The sequence below is a fragment of the Amia ocellicauda genome, chromosome 12, assembly GCF_036373705.1.
Source record: "Amia ocellicauda isolate fAmiCal2 chromosome 12, fAmiCal2.hap1, whole genome shotgun sequence".
Taxonomy (NCBI): Eukaryota; Metazoa; Chordata; class Actinopteri; order Amiiformes; family Amiidae; genus Amia; species Amia ocellicauda.
Genome location: NC_089861.1, coordinates 15,238,797 through 15,256,607, shown reverse-complemented (window position 1 = coordinate 15,256,607; position 17,811 = coordinate 15,238,797). Strand labels below are relative to the sequence as shown.

Sequence of the window (17,811 nt, the reverse complement as noted above, 5' to 3'; positions counted from 1 at the left end):
TCAGTTACTCCTTTTTAGTTTATCAGCAACTTGCATTCTCTACTTGTTTCTTATTAAAGCTTAATTGTTTCAAACCTAATCTTTGTTATCGGCAAATGACCTTCTAGATGTAGCTGGCAATTTAGAGGATAATTATTATCATTCATGAGTAATAATTGTAATAATATTGATGAGATGGGTAGGCTTATTTTAGAATGCCAATGAAATTACTATCATAGTTATTTAGATGACCAATCAGACACTGCTTGTAAAATGTCAAACCCCTTGAAGGTATGCCCCAACATGGTAATAAAAGCTATGCACTTCCTTGAACTCTTTGGAAAAAGAGCATTATACTTGTTTAATACTTTCTGTTGCTGTGTTCTGCTGTTTTTCCCCGTGCACGTAATAAATTCTGATTAGAACTTCCAACTCCAAATCTTATTTCCATAACAGTAACTATAACTGTTAAATTGTTTAAAGGGTTCATTTTCATGTTCTCATATTACTTATATTAATGGAGATTTAATTAAATACAGGATGTCAGAAAATAAAATAACATTGAAGGTTAATGTATTGGATTCATACAGCACTCAGTTTCAGGGAGTGGGTTATATAGAGTTTTACATACACACTTATGTTGTAAGTCGCCCTGGATAAGGGCGTCTGCCAAGAAATAAAAATAATAATAATAATAATAGATTTTAGTGTAAGATAACTTGGATGCATTGCATTGTAGTTGGGGTCGACTGAAGGAATATGTAAGCTCTCTGTCAAATACAAATGTCAATTAGCCTTGCTAACCAAGTTCTTCAGACATTTTAGAACCGTATAAATACATAACTGTGTATAATAATCATTTATGACAAAGGAACAGTAGATGGCACTGCAAAAGTCTTATCATCACAAACAGCTTAACTAAATGAAAATGTACCCACAGTTGCATAGATGCAGTCGTCTCTCTCATCTTAATTTACTAACATCCTTCTAATACTATTATGGAGGTACGCTTAGATACATGGATCTCAAAGTAGTGGAAGAAGAAACTGAGATGAGAGAATGCGGCACAACAAGGGTGGAGTGCACAACTGTTAGATGGATTATTTCTTGTTTGGATTGGTTTTCACAATAGTGGACTTAAATCTGGGATGAGACATGCATAAAAGGGAAAAAAGAGGAAGTGTATAAAATAAAATACAAACATATTCAAAAGTTTTGCCAGTTTGTAATCTAAGACTGGTATGTAAATACTACTTCAAATTTGAATAATAACTTTTGGCATTAAAAATATTATCAAACCTGACAACATAATTTGTGTGCTCTCGATAGGAAGAATGTTAGTATATTACAAGTATGCATTACTAATAAATAAAATGGATGCACAGTAATTCAAATTGAAATATTTCTGATACCATCACTCCACTGGTTCTGTTTTATTTGTCTAGAATGTATTCTTTCATTACATTTATAAGGCTCTGAAAAGGGATCGTATAATGAAAGTAAATAAATGAATGAATAAGAGTAACTGACAGAAAAGACAAAGATTTAGTCACAAGAAGTGAACTTTAGATGTAATTCATTAAAGAAAATTACAAAATTGACAACAAAAATACATCCAGCGTCTCGCATTGTGTATTTAGGTGTGATGATGGTGCATTTCAGCTAGACACAGTAATTATGTTAATGTGGGAATGCATGAGCACTGCCAAATGTAGTGACTCACAAAGTAGTTTGTGCCTACGTGTCTGTAAATGTGTAAGTAATTTCAATTTCAAAATAACATTCATCATCTTGCATCTTCAAATGTATTTAGAAAGTCCAATAGCTATATAAATAACTACGAATATCAATATAAAAAAAAGGAAGCCCAGAAGGAAAAATGCCAATTTAGTCAAATCATTCAGAAAATACAATTAATCTCTGTATACTTTAACTGACAATAAAATCATGTCCGAAAATGTAAATGCAAGGTAAAGCATAAAAACAAAAATTGTGGAATGCACTTTAAATAGCTCACATTCTGAATATTAATCTGCAGTTCAGTTTTGTAATGGTTGAAGTCCTTTGCCAGCTCATATCCCTGATGATAGAATGTGAAAACTGTCTGGAAGAAAGCCAGCATCTAGAGAAGAGAACATATACATCAAGACTTGATTTAAAGAAATATTATTTTTGTCGCTTACAAATGGTTAAACAAATATAACTGTACAAACATGTTGTATGGTTTACTGCTAGTAATTACTACTTTTCATTTTGTATAAATGAGTGATTTTAATTGCTCTATATACAGAAAAAATATTCCAGGAAAAGTTCATAAATCATGGTTTTAGAACCTTGCTCCACAGCAACTTGTAAACTTGTATCTTTATCTAACTACTTGTTCTAATTAACAGCCTTGCACTTACAGGTTCCACACATTCAAATTTCTTTCTCTCCTGGATCTCTTGCAGTTTGTAAACATACTGCAGTGACTCTTCATGAAAATGTAGTCTCATCTGCTCCACTTGCAGGTCTGCCTGGAAAATACATCACTTTAAGAAAACATAAATGCAGCTAAAAATATAGTTTACCTCACTCAAGTTAGTTTTTCGTATTGTAAATGTTGATGTGAAGGTTTTCCCAGTACAAAAAAACAAAACAAACAAAGTTATACCGGTATCAAACGGGCACATTTTCACTTGAAAATCAGCAATGTTGAAATCTTTCTCTGGGAAAGTAAGGGGATTTATTTCACATTGCTTAACTAAGGGCCAGATTAAATCAAAACTACAAAGCTGTACAGCATAGCAGTTACATTTCTAATTAGCAGAAAGTGACATCTTACAAAAAATTATTGCGCTAATTTCTATTAGCGGGTCGGTCAAAGTTTTGATTTAATCCCAGCCTAAATCAACTAAACTTCAGCAATAATAAAAATCACAAGTCTTTTGCAAATTATAAAAAGAGAAGCTGTTTAAATAGATTAATAATTAATGATAAAACAATAAAAACCTCATGACCATCCTGATTATATCACCGGTATTGTTGTTATTGTTGTAGTAGTAATTTAGGCATATGTGCTCACAGCTCATCTGCCAAGCACTTGTTCAGTGTAAAAACACAACAGAAATGGTCAAAATTCTTGACGATCTGTTGGCCCCAAGTTGTTTTAGGTCACAGTGTTACTGTTTGTGTAAACACCGACTGTAAAATGGAGGATGTCCCAGGCCTTAGCGGCACAGCTACAGAAGGTTCTACAGCCAACAATGCTTTGGCTTTTAAATCATAATGCAAAACTTCAAAGGGTGCAAATACACAGATGTTGGTAAAATAAGTGCTTGTCTAAGGATTATCCAACTGAAAAAGTCTTAATTTGAATTTCAAACAAGGTTAGGTTTTAAAAATAAATGTATTAATGTTCAAGATTTATTTCCCTTTTAAGTTAAAATGTCATAGCTGAAGAGAAACATCAGAGGCAAGAGCATCTAGATTTGCTAGTTTGACCTTTGCTGAGGTACGAAAACATTCTCATGCCTTTCCTTTTCTGACTAGCTGCTTTAGCAGGAAACCTCCATCAGGGAACTATATTCCCCAAGAAAGCTAGAACGTGGGAAGCTGTAATACATCTGTGTGCCAAGATTAACAGACGAGTATTCCCATTCTTATGTAAAGAACTTTTTCACAGTTCAATAGATAAACTTGTCAACAGAGATTCAAAACACTTCATGTTAATTGTCCGGCTATTATATTTCTACATAAAAAAACTAGTGTAATAGTATCACTACTTTCTAGATCTTATGCTATATCTACAATTTTCTGGAAATGTCTTTAATACTCTGCATTTATTTACTTCACCGCTCTAAAACGGGCACTCTAGGGAAATGCATAGACTAAAACATGCCTTGTAATTTTTTTTATATAAACACATATTTGTAGTAGGGAAAAGTACCTCTTGTAACTGTTGATCTTTCTTCTTTGCAGACAATGTTAAAAGTTTTTCTAGAGAGCTGTAGTATTTCTCTGTGTCTTTCTCGTACCTTTTTCTTTCCTCCTTGAAATTAGAAGAAATAAGGAGAAATACGGTGTTCAGTAATTTAGCCTAGTGTGAATAAAAAGAGAATACAGCTCTTTACAATACAACAATCTAGCAGGTTTAGAAGAAGTGCCTGTGGTATTTTTATTTTCCATTTCTAAGAAATGAGCAGAGTTTGAAATGATCAGGTTACTGTATTTCAATTACATACTAATTTTCATTTGGTATTAAAGACAAAAAACACTTGGTATTAAAAAAAAATACCAAACACATTTGTAGCTAAATGAATTAATTGTATTTAATTTAAATTTAAAGTAATTGCAATAAAGTACATTTCAATCTATTTTATGCCATGTATTACAAACTGAATGACATTTGCAAGCAAAGCAGTGATCTTGACTAACAACTCAAAGCTCTTGAATAGAAAATAAAAATATTGTTAAACACTGTTACCTTTGCTGAACCCAGCTGTTCTTTACGGAACTTCTCCAAAGGTTTCAGCAGTGTCTCAGTGATGTTCCGCATCTAGCAAAGGGAAACATTGCTACTACACACACAAGCATGGATCTTGACATCAGAAACACACAGAAGCCAAGATATGACCCAGAATAATTTTGGGCTGTCTTCGAAGTTGTATTTATATCCAAACTAAAAAAAAAAAAAAAGAATCTGCTGTTTGGGATGGTTTTTGCTAAGTGCACAGAAGACCCCAGAAAACTTGAATGTAAGCTGTGCAAGAGAAAATTGGTAGATCATGGAGGAACAACCGATCTCCCCAAGATCATTTGACCAATGTAAGATTAAATTATTATGCATGATTTATTAGGCATATTATAATTATTATTGAACAACATAGATTATTATTATTTACAGAAAAATACATAATATCTCAATCTTTAATGTAACTTATGTTGATAATCATTGCATCCTTTTATAGTGTTCTATCATTAGGGGATTTGAAGTGAAACTTCTCTGGCAATTACATTTTTCACATGGAATCTATAAATATGGCAACTTTAATGATTTAACAATATTGAAATACATATATGTTTGATTACCTAAATATTGTAAATATTAAATATTAAAATACTGATCAGGATAAAGGATATTTTATGTTGAAAAGCCCAGAGATTTTGTTTTTCCTCACCTATAGCAAGCAAGTATAATCTTACACATGAATTATTACCCAAACATATAGCACTGTTCATGATATTAATGATGAATGACAAATCTTATTTAAATGTACAACAAAGCATCAATCTTAATTTCTTTGTATACAATTCTGTGATAAATTACTACATTAACTCAGTTACCCTTCAAACTACACTACAATGTTTAAGTTATCAAATAAAGGTATAACATATCTCCCAGGAACTTCTTTAAGTCACTTGTTAAGCTGTATGAAAACATGACAGGACATGCCTTAGTATTACACATCTCCTCTTGCTGGCCATGACATGATATATATAGGACTGACCTACTGAGTGAGCAACTTGGGCAGGGCTGTCTCTCTTCCAAGGAAAATAACAAAGAAGGTGTCTGTTGTTTTAAGTGTTTATAGTAATATGTATTATGATCAAAATGAGTTCTGTTCAAACCAAAACAGTATGTAATGTATATATGTAATCCACTTACCAGTTTTAAAAGGTACTATTGTTCATCTGTAAACAATAAACAAGTCAAAGCACCTCTGTACTAAAGAACCACACAGAATCCATGCAATGTCAATTAAATCTCTTCAGCCCAGACTAGATCAATGTTTTGAAATGCCCAAAAATTACTAACTACAAACTAAACAGTGTATGGTGCCAATGGCTTCTTGCTCCGTATGTCATGTTTACCTAAGTAATGACACAAAAACTACAATTCACAAATAGTCAACAGCACAGTACATATTGCAGATAACATAACTAGTCCCTGATGCACCCTTATCACTAACCAGCACTGCTGATTCTCAGTGGATGGTGAGAAATGTGCAGTCATCATGTAACACTAACATCATGGCAGAAGCTAGTCCCAACTGCTTCCCTGCATAAACTTCACTTTCTTATCTTTCATCTGCTTGCTTTGGTGACATTAACACCTTTTTTTCCAAGCTTGAAGTCTAGGAAAACTGAAGAAAGTATACACTGATCAGCCATAACATTATAACCACCATAATATTGTGTAGTCCCCCTTTTTCCCCCTTTGTCCCCCTTTTGCCACCAAAGCAGCCCTGACCCGTCATGGCATGGACTCCACTTGAGATCTGGGGAATTTGGAGGCCAAGTCAACACCTTGAACTAATGATTTATCAGACCAGGCCACTTTCTTCCATTGCTCCGTGGTCCAGTTCTGATGCTTACGTGCCCATTGTAGGCGCTTTCGGCAGTGGACAGGGGTCAGCATGGGCACCCTGACTGGTCTGTGGCTACGCAGCCCCATACGCAACAAACTGCGATGCGCTGTGTGTTCTGACACCTTTCTATCAGAACCAGCATTAACTTTTTCAGCAATTTGAGCTACAGTAGCTCGACTGTTGGATCGGACCACACGGGCCAGCCTTCGCTCCCCACGTGCATCAGTGAGCCTTGGCCGCCCATGACCCTGTCGCCGGTTCACCGCTTTTCCTTACTTGGAGCACTTTTGATAGGTACTGACCACTGCAGACCGGGAACACCCCACATGAGCTGCAGTTTTGGAGATGCTCTGACCCAGTCGTCTAGCCATCACAATTTGGCCCTTGTCAAAGTCGCTCAGATCCATTTTTCCTGCTTCTAACACATCAAACTTTGAGGACAAAATGTTCACTTGCTGCCTAATATATCCCACCCACTGACAGGTGCCATGATAATGAGATTATCAGTGTTATTCACTTCACCTGTCAGTGGTCATAATGTTATGGCTGATCGGTGTATAATACTATGTATTCCTTGTAACATGTTATAAAATGTATGCAAACATCACTGCAGATATTCAATCTCAGTGACAGTTTATATAAGGGTTAGGATAGGTCTTATAGGATTACGATCTTTGTTTGTTAAAATATGCACGTTTTTACTGAAAAAATACAATATAAAATGGGAAAGAATATCAGATGAAGATGAAGGCTTCAGAGTGTCAGAAGCCCAGATCTGGATATTTAAGAGATTAAGAGAATAAAAAACTGAAATGACTCAGGGACACAACAGTCAAATCTAATTGTTTATTAAAAAAATAGAGTAGTGCTTTTAATTGTGGAATGTAAAATCAATACATACATACTCTACCATTCACACAGGCCTTTACTGTTCTGTTTAGCTCCTGGAAAATGAGTTTACATTTTCATCAGCTGGGCAGTTCATGTCTTTACTCACCATCAGTTCTCTCTGGTCCTCCAAGTTCTTAAGGAAAGCAGAGAACTCCTGTAGTGATTCATCTGAAATATAATGAGACTATTAGAATGAAAACAACCCAAAACTTTAACTTCCACACTAAGGCATTAAACATTGGAGCTAATGATTTGTTAGATTACATGCTATACTGTTTTCTAACTAAAATATTCACATTCAGGCTCTAAAAAGACAACAAATATTTACACCAATATTTGTAGATAATGAAAAACCATCACTAAACCGTAAAGGCTTCCAGTTAATTGTTTAAATGTAGATGGAATTGAAAAATAAAATGGTTTAGGAACAAAATTACCCGGGGGGAGTGGGAGAAGAGATGTTTCTGGGTGGTGTGCACCCTGCATGTGACGTAAAACAATCAGGCAGTGAGAAGTTTTCAGACACACCTGACAGCGCTAAAGAGCTCCAGAATTTGATCAATCACACAAATGCTACATAACCTGCATACTACTAAGGATTTATCGTTTCATATATTTTTTTTATTGTTCTATTGACGTCGGGTAGCCTGAAGAGAAGTATTTAAAATGTATCCAGTTGTCAGGTAGTAAACCAATGAGTGACTGAAACCAACACCAGAAAACAATGCAGCCCTCAAGGAGTTTGAGATTTCTGTATTATAACAATATTTATGTATTGTTGGCACTTCTTTAGTTTTACTGCAACTCCTTCTATTCCTATCCCTCCATTTAGCACATATCATGTCTGCACTTGTTAGCTAGAATGTATGCTTATTAGGGATGCACCAAAATATAATTGGACAGCTATCGGTATCGGACGATACTGGCAAATATGTACACCATTGCGCGATTCCTTTAAAATTGCTGATATTGCTGGCTGATATTTCTGACTGATGGTGCTGCGTCTAAATAAGCATCCATTTTGCTCTACTTGTGGGCCTTCAACAAAATATAAATGACATGCACAAACTGTGATGTGGTTATTAAGTGCCATGCTGCTTTGCTCTTTATATGTGCACTGAATGTGCCTGGTTATGTGAAAATATCAGCAGAATGGCCATTTGTAAAGCACTTGTGAAGTATCAAGAGGAGAAAGCTTGGGAAAGTAATTCAACACATCAATTTCAGTAGCAAAAATTCATTTGTTTTTTCTTATATTATGCATCAATGGTATTAGTATAATTATTGCTCAGTTGTTTCAGTCATGCAATGCACTCGTATGTTTATATATAAAGTATGTTGGAATTTAGTCGTCGGGTGATGTATGCATGAGATGGCTTTTTTTTCTTTTTTTAACATATTTAAGATATTGGACCATTTGACTTGGTAACCTAACTTGAAATGTCGGAGCTTCTAATGTTGAACCCATCCCTGAACCCGACACCCTCAGCAGCCCAAGTATTTGAGAATGGCAGAAAATGAAGTCGGAACAGGGCCAGAGCTAAAGGCATCAATGAGAAAGTAATTTAATTAATTGCTCTAGATAACCAGTCTTCCTCTGTTGTGGAGGACATTGGCTTTCAGAGGCCGACTGAGCATATTGAGCCCTATTACAAACTGCCTAGTCTGGGCTATTTCTCAGATGTGTGTAATGTTTGTTATTATAAAATATAGTTGTATTATTATTATGATTTATTCCCAGTCACAGTTCTGTTAATAAAACACAATTTATATCCAGGGATTGCACAAAGAGATGTTTATTTATCTTAACAATTATCATACATTTTTCTATTCACTGTTTTTGTGATGAAGTCTTTTGATATTCAAAAACATGGAAAAACAAAATGTTTGATATGGAAAAATATTACAGAAATTAACTACTTTGTGGTTGTATAATTAAATGTTTATTAGAAAAGAATAATCAAAAGCAAAATAATAATAATTTTATGCCAGGGTACAAATAGGTAAATACATAAAATAATCGCCATCAGTATCGGCCGATTGTGTCATACGAATATCGACTAAGGGTTTCGGACCAGAATTGTCATATCCTTGCATCCCTAATGCTTATTTAATTTTGTACACATTGTATTACTGCACTTTGTAATTCTTTGAAATGAATCAATATGTAAAGTGTAAGTCACCCTGGATAAGGGCTCTGCAAATAATTAAATGTAAGGGCATTAATGGTCTGTAAAGTCAGAAGTGACACCCCAAAACCACACAGTCTTACCGATGCATTTCTCGTCGTCCGTCTTTGCATCCCCAATATACTCAAATTTAAAATCCCCAAGAGACTGTGCAAACTTGCGCTGGGCCATCCCTAGTTCTGAAACAGAGAATATAAACAAATCAATACATTACAGAAGTGCAAAGTTATACTTCAAGGCCAAATAAAACAGATTATTTTAAATAAATAAATAATACCCAGCAGTAACTATTCAGATACACTATTTGTGTATCACACACACACATATAAACAATGTACTTTTTTCATGTATTTGAGACACAGAACAGAAAAAAAAAATCTGTTTCTCGAAACATTCAGTAGGTAGCAGCACTAAGAAGAAACCATATGAATTGGAAAAAATGAACATGTATCTACAAGGCATATATAATGAATGCATGTAGCCTAAACAGTGATTCAATTGTTATGATTCATAATAATCATAATAGTACTATACATTTCCTTTCATTAAGCTTTTGACGATGATCAGATCTGATGATACATCACTTAGCGATTCGGTTTCATTTTTAGTTTCAGAAAATGTGTATATCTGTTTTGTTGTGTATTGTTTTCAGTTTCATAATCTAAATCAGACTCCATGTAAGCAACAGAAATTATAGCACCATTATTTTAGCAAACGAGCATAATAAAAATGGGGGGGGTGTTCAAGTTGGGGAGAGGTTAGCAGTGGATGCAGGTGGTGGAAGGGTGGGTGAGATTTATCTGTCCAGATGGTTTTTGATTATTTTGTATCAGGGATTGCTGTTTGTTTGGTTGGCATGTAGGACCTGTATAAATGTTTGCATCCCTAATGTATCATTGGCACCCTTTGCACTTTGCGATGCAAGCATACCAGACTTTGGGCACATCAGCAAAAAAAAGGTTCACCATCCCTGATATAGCCTGTGATTTTAAATGTTCCTTTTCATTTTCATTTATTAGTTTATATATATATATATATATATATATATATATATATATATATTTACTAAAGCTAACCCATAGTCTTGTTGTATTTTCACTAAGCACAAACTTCCCTAATGGGAAGTGTCAATGTATAACAGATACTACTGCTGTGCAAAACCACACAAACAGGAAAACAACGGTGTTGATTCTTGCTATATTTTGTCTTTCAAATCCTGCATTCCTTTTTCACCTTGAACTTGTCTTGTCTTGTTTTTGTCATGGTTAATGTTGCGAGAGTATTGGAAAACTATGGAAACATACTAAGCAATCATAGTGCCTCTTACCATAATTTTGCTATATGTCCAACTTATACAATATTTTAAATGTTTAAACTATTTTCTTTAGAAGAAAAGATGATATTAAAAAATATTTTTAAAGTAGTGAGAATAAGTAGTAAAAAGGAAAAAAAAAAACTTTTTTTTAAACACTGCAGCTACAATGAAAGAAATCATACCATCTAATGAGACATTTAGCTTCAAACAACTTGGCTCAAGCCACAATTTAACGAGTTCTGCAAACATCCTGTTCCATATACCTTATTAAGCTGATGCATCCTGTCTTAAATTCACTGCGCTGTGTGAAATAGATTTCTGTTAATGTATATACAGTACAGTTTATGTAAAATCAGTAGTTCATCAGTAAATCAGCAATTCATTTTAATTTGTGATTTCCTGCTTTATTGCTTAATATTATGAACATGAAAATGTGTATTTTACACATGCTCAGCTTGGTTATCCACTGTTATTTGATATGCTAACTGTCCCTGTAACAAACATCTTCATAAAATGATTAAATGTATCCGTTATATTTGAGGATGCATGTGGTAACAGCTATATACATCAGCCTTTGCCTTGGATAACCCTTTAAAGAAGAATAGTAATCTAGTAAGACATATGGAAATGTAAGTTAAAAAACTAAAACATGTGAAAAGCGAAATGTGAGTCAAAGACAAATTATATAAACTAATCCTTAAATGTTGTATTTAGAAATATGAACTTGCCAAGTGAACTTTGTATATTCACAGTGTATTTTAAAATGCTGGGCAAGTGATTCAATTTAATTTGGGTACAGCACAATGTGAACTACTGTCCAGTTTTTGTCTGAGGCCAAATATGTGCTTAAAATAAAAACAGTGAAGTTCAGATTTTTGTATGGTCAATTGCTGAAGAAACCAATTCACGTCAGCAAAATATGTTATAAAATAGTGTACAGGGGCTAAGCAAAATTCACTGTAAAACTGGTGGAAGCCAAGTTCTCTACCAGTAAAAGAGTTAGGCCTACCCGTCAGTTGAAATGTCTAAATGGCTTTTTTTATGTTTTAAACAAGGTAATGTGTTACAGCAAATACAACCCTACTGACAGACAATCCATGTATGAATTCTGAATACTACTAATATTATTAGGTCAGATTTTAGAATGTGAAAATTGCAATATAAAGCTCAACCAAGTAACAAAAGAAACCTGCAAACGTGAATAATGCAAATTATACAGTATGGTGACTTGCAACAGTGTTATAAGGAAAGCCAGAATTTATCAAGTTAAAGTAGCATGACACTAGGTGCAAAGTTTTCCTAAAACATATGGTTTCTGTGGTCAACCAGCCAGTGCATTCTCTGTGACAAACAGATGTGGGCTGAAAGATAAAAATGTTTATGATGAGCCATTCACATTAATGACCTGCTGCAAACATGCAACTGAAGTGCAATCTTGGTTGCAGCATGTGACAAGCAAAGAACAGCTGAACAGTAAAAGACTATCTGTGATATAACTGGCATGCTAAATACATGACATGCTCTGAATGCTGGGGAATGAAGTCAATACAGTGAAGACCTTTCCGTGGACAAACAGTGCTACAGTGTCTCAACAGCCTATAGTTAAACTGTGACTAGATTATTATTAATAACAGTTTAGAGCTCCATTTGTTAGAATAAATAAGATGTGTTTTTAGGTGTCGGTTTTTACAGATTGCATTATTATAATACAAATACAAAATGTACATGTATTGAAATGGTTATTGGATAATTAAATTAACAGTTAATGATAAGTCATAGTGTAAATGAGAATTAAATGTGGAACTGAACACAGATATTTTCACACTCACAACAGGAAGAATGGGCAGAATATGGTTTTAAGACCTAGATTTTCAACAGAAGCAGGCATAACAGGCCTAATTAATGCTCAGGAAGCAAATTACCATGAATTTCAATTTTTTCTGGTTTATTGTCCAACTGTGAGAGTCATATTCAATACCATTAAAGGGGAACTTTAATGACAGAGCTAGCATGTATGGTCTTCCAGGGTTTCAAGATTGTATCATAACTTCATGAATAGAGGGAACACAGAATGCATGTGCAGGTGTGTCACCCCATGGGGAGTAGTATGCAAAGGGCGTTATTTAGTGAAGAAGTGTCTCCCCCTTCTCCCATTCTCAGACCCAGCCGCTATGGAAATACATTGTTCCAGTCACCAGTCGTCCAACCATACCAGCACACCTAAAGGAAGCCACACAGAAACTCAACACACAAAGTGCACAGTACCTTAAGGGAAGTGCAGGAGGGAGTTAGGAGTGCTGTATAGCAATAGCCACTGGAGAAAAAGAGAAACCTGACAACACCCCTACTTTGCACAAGAACCCTGGACTGGATAACAACCGCATTTATAGACAATGACACCCTTTATGACCAAAGACGACGGTCTGACTGAGGAGTGTGTTTATTGCTTCATTGAATAGTGGCCCCAACACAGACTGGGGAAAAGAAGGCAAGTCTAGTCAGAGCTCTACACATGGGACAGGACAACTGTTGTAAAGTCTCTAACTCTGTTCGTATTAGTGATTGGAGACAGTACAAATACTCACCTGGGTCTCTTGACTGATACGTCCCACACCCCTTATCTAAGGTAAATAGTAACTTTTTACTCATGAATGAGCACAAAGTAATTTGTTTTGTATAAAGGGGTTGTTTAAAATTAAATGTCATCCCAACAAAAATATATGTTGTATGACCATAATGATCATGATTATTGTGTGTCAAGTTAAATAATTAAATAATTCCCCTCTAAAGCTACCCAAACAGAAGAATAGCACAGAATAAAAGCTGACCTAGGTACTAATTTTTGGAGAGCACAATCAGCAGCTAAGGAGCACTATCTAAAGCGGTTGTTACACACAGATTTATTTTTATTTGAGAAAAAAATAACACCTTTAATTGTATGTGGACACACACACAAACAAACATCCACACTAAGGTTTATTCTCAATTTGGTATATTTTAGATTGCACTGCATTACATTTGCTCTATAAATAAAAAAAAGTGCCTGACTCTAAGCACAAACAGTCAAGGAAGACCTGAAATACTCAGTAGTCATATTGAAATATAAAAGTGTGGTTATACAAAAATTCTCAGAAGCATCAACTTTATATATGTAAGTTTATATATTTTTATTTTATTGGAGTCAATTGATAAACACTTAAATCTAATATTGACCACCATATGCTTTAGATAAAGTTACTAAAAAGCATTTAATAATCATAACAGATTAAGCCTACATAGACTCTGTGTTCCAGGCACTATAAGTGACTTTGGATGATGGAGCACTGAACCTTTAGCCCATGCCAGCATCCACTTTTGACAAACAAGTAAAAGAGGAGGTAGAAAGAAAGACAAAACATACATTTTGGTATGTAAAATGATCAGGGACATGTCAAGACAAATGTGACTCATATGACCGCTTAGGAAACGGTATGAATAATAAGAAAAGTCTGAGTGATGACAATCATCTCAATTATAAATCATATAAATACATTACAATTAATATTATAACTGAACGGATTGTTTTCATGACCTAAACAGGTTTTTTTTTTTTTTTTTTTTTTTTTTTTTACACAGGGCTGAATTTGGGTGATTGTACATTTTGAAGGGAAATTAAAAATCACAATATTATGATTAGCACTGGTGCTTTGTAGTTTTTCCATTGTGTTTCTGATATCCAGGAAGTTTTGACAAAACATCCTGAAACAGCATGCCAGAGTTTGATATCTGCCAAGTTTTCAATTATAAAAACTTTTAAAAGTCATTTAAATTATGACATTATTAAGTAACTCAATTATGAATTATTTAATTGTCTAATAATGACATGCATCTCTAGTGGAATTAGGAGAAATGCAGTTTCTCTTCAGTTTACTTAAACTGAAGATCACACCATGAAACCATCATATCATTTTACTTTGTACAGTTAGGCCTAAATTGTTTTTAGTTTCTTTCTAATAAAAGCCCCTAAATTTTCTTCATGCCTGGGATTTCCCTGGACAATAAAACTATGACTAAACCGCTCCTGAGTGGAATGTATCTTTAGGGCTATATTGTTTTCCACTGATGTTAGGAATTGCTTCAGGAAAATTAATTAGATTCATTAGAGATTGATCAAGTGAAATGGACATATTTTGTAGGAAAGAAACACATTACGTACATAGGAATTTATTACTTAAAAAGCATTTTACTACTTGTGTGTTTTACACATTTATATTTTACGTACAATGCACAATACTGATTTTTGATGCACAGGATTTGTCTTCCATTCAGCAGTGTCTATGAGTGTATGGCTCCATGTTCACTGGACACTTTGAGACAGGATTTACATTTTTACTCAGGAATGAATAATATCGTTGCCAAACTGAGTCCCACTGCATTTCAATAACTACATTGAATTAAGGCTCATAACTTATTAGTCTTATTTATTTGTTCCTGTTTATCTCCCATTAATAAAATTATAATAAATGATAAAATTAATAACAACAAAAATACATTTGAATGCCCTCCACTCTCATTTGCTACAGCTAAACCCCCGCTCTAAACAATTTGGTAACAGATCGCCTTGCCTAAATGCAAATTTATGTGGGAAACCATGATTGCTGTACATTTATGATAAAATGAGATATAAACCAATAATTTTGGAGAGTGCACTAGTTCTTAAATTTCATGACAGACATGGATCCCAGTCTGACATAAGACAGTGCATAATAATATTAGATTTTACACAATGGTGGGAACAGCTTTAAATCTGTAAGGTGTTTTTGGAAAGGGAAATATTGCTTTCAGTTTTGTAGTCACCCAGCTGTGCCAAGATTTAATATCTCCCTGCCAGAATTTGATCTCCTACTCAACAGCTTCATCTGTGATATTTGAGACCCATGCAATACTCGGTGCATAGCAAGCACACTGGACACTACAGGCTTGCCTCGTGAATAAGTCCGTCTTTAAATAGTGCCTGAGGGGAATCTTAGCTTTTGATTTAAGCCCTAAGACATCAATTGATGTTGTGACATGACTGTACACAAGGCATGACTCGCCAAAACAAAGTTAATACATGTGAATGCCTATGAACCCCAATTATAATTACATGAAATTCTTTAGTAAATATTTTCTTGCACAGCATTACATACTGTAAGGACTCACCGAAAATAAGCGACCTGGCAAGGAGGTTGGTGGTCAGAGAAGCCACCAATAGGCCAATGGTAAGTCTGAAGGAGCTACAGAGTACAGAGCTGCATTGCCAGGATGGGAGAAACTGTCCATATGTCAACCATTATCTGGGTACTACACTAAGCTGGGATATATGGAAGAGTAGCACAGAGAAAACCATTGCTTAAGATGAGGCATAAGGTTCTCTGGTCGGAGAAGACAAATTTTACTTTTTGGCAAAATCAACACTGCTCATCTCCCTAAGAACACTATCCCCACAGTAAAGCATGTTGGGGACAGCATCATGTTATGGGGATGCTTTTCATCTGCAGGGACTGGGAAACATGTCAGGAATGAGGACAAGATGGATGAAGCCAAATATAGGAAAATCCTAGAGGAAAACGTGCTTCAGTCTGCAAGAGACCTTGGACTGGGGCTGAGGTTCACCTTTCAGCAAGACAATGATCCTAAACACAGACAAGACTACACTGGAGGGGTTTAAAACAAGAAGCCGAATGTACTAGAATGGCCAAGTCAAAACCCAGACCTCAATCGAATTGAGAATCTGTGGAAAGATTTGAAAGTTGCCGTTATCAAATTTGAGAGAGCTTGAGTGATTTTGCCAGAAGAATAGGCAAAAATTACAAGAACCAGATGTGGTGGAGACTTTCCCAAAAATACTTGGAGCTGTAATTGCTGCAAAAGTGGTTCTACCAAGTACAACTACCCCATTTCGGTTTTTAATGTTTCATTAACTTTTGTTTCATTAAAATTAAATTAAATTAAATTAAAAATTAATTAATTAAAAATATGTTGTACAGTCAAGTTGTTGTATATAAATACATTTTAATTCCAGATTGTAAAAATAAGAAAATGTGGGGGATAAATAGGCTACTTATGCATCCACTGTATATACAGCTATGAAAAAAATTAAGAGACTACTGCAAAATGATCAGTTTCTCTGGTTTTACTATTTATAGGTATGTGTTTGGGTAAAATTTACATTTTTGTTTTATTCTATAAACTACTGACAACAGTTCTCCCAAATTCCAAATAAAAATATTGTCATTTAGAGCATTTATTTGCAGAAAACGACAACTTGTCAAAATAACAAAAAAGATGCAGTGTTATCAGACCTCGAATAATGCAAAGACAATAAGTTCATATTCATTTTTAAACAACACAATACTAATGTTTTAAGAAGAGTTCAGAAATCAATATTTGGTGGAATAACCCTGATTTTCAATCACAGCTTTCATGCGTCTTGGCATGCACTCCACCAGTATTTCACACTGATGTTGGGTGACTTTATGCCACTCCTGGCACAAAAATTCAAGCAGCTCAGCTTTGTTTGATGGCTTGTGACCATCCATCCTCCTCTTTATCACATTCCAGAGGTTTTCAATGGGGTTCAGGTCTGGAGATTCGTCTGGCCAAGACAGGGTCTTGATCTGGTGTTCCTACATCTACACCTTCATTGACCTTGCTGTGTGTCATGGAGCATTGTGCTGCTGGAAAAACCAATCCTCAGAGTTGGGGAACATTGTCAGAGCAGAAGGAAGCAAGTTTTCTTCCAGGACAACCTTGTACGTGGCTTGATTCATGCATCCTTCACAAAGATAAAACTGCCCGATTCCAGCCTTACTGAAGCACCGATCATCACCGATCCTCCACCAAATTTCACAGTGGGTGCGAGACACTGTGGCTTGTAGGCCTCTCCAGGTCTCTGTCTAACCATTAGACGACCAGGTGTTGGGCAAAGCTGAAAATGTGTCTCATCAGAGAAGATGACCTTACTCCAGTCCTCTATGGTCCAATCCTCATGGTCTTTTGCAAACCTCAGCCTGGCTCTTTGCACGACTTCAGCCCTGCCCATAGGAGCCTGTTTCGAACAGTCCTC

The 17,811-nt window shown here is 35.1% G+C and overlaps 1 protein-coding gene across 2 annotated transcripts in view; it reads right to left on the bottom strand.

Annotated features, from left to right (window-relative positions):
- arhgap10 (Rho GTPase activating protein 10) overlaps positions 1–17,811 on the bottom strand; it is an 84,474-nt gene that overhangs the window by 48,788 nt on the left and 17,875 nt on the right. For both annotated transcript variants that reach the window (XM_066718451.1, XM_066718449.1), the window contains 6 exons: positions 9,493–9,588; positions 7,327–7,388; positions 4,445–4,516; positions 3,908–4,009; positions 2,385–2,495; positions 1,997–2,101 (listed from right to left, as the gene is read on the bottom strand). In XM_066718451.1, the coding sequence (XP_066574548.1) occupies positions 1,997–2,101; positions 2,385–2,495; positions 3,908–4,009; positions 4,445–4,516; positions 7,327–7,388; positions 9,493–9,588 (548 nt within the window). The remainder of the gene's footprint in view (positions 1–1,996; positions 2,102–2,384; positions 2,496–3,907; positions 4,010–4,444; positions 4,517–7,326; positions 7,389–9,492; positions 9,589–17,811) is intronic.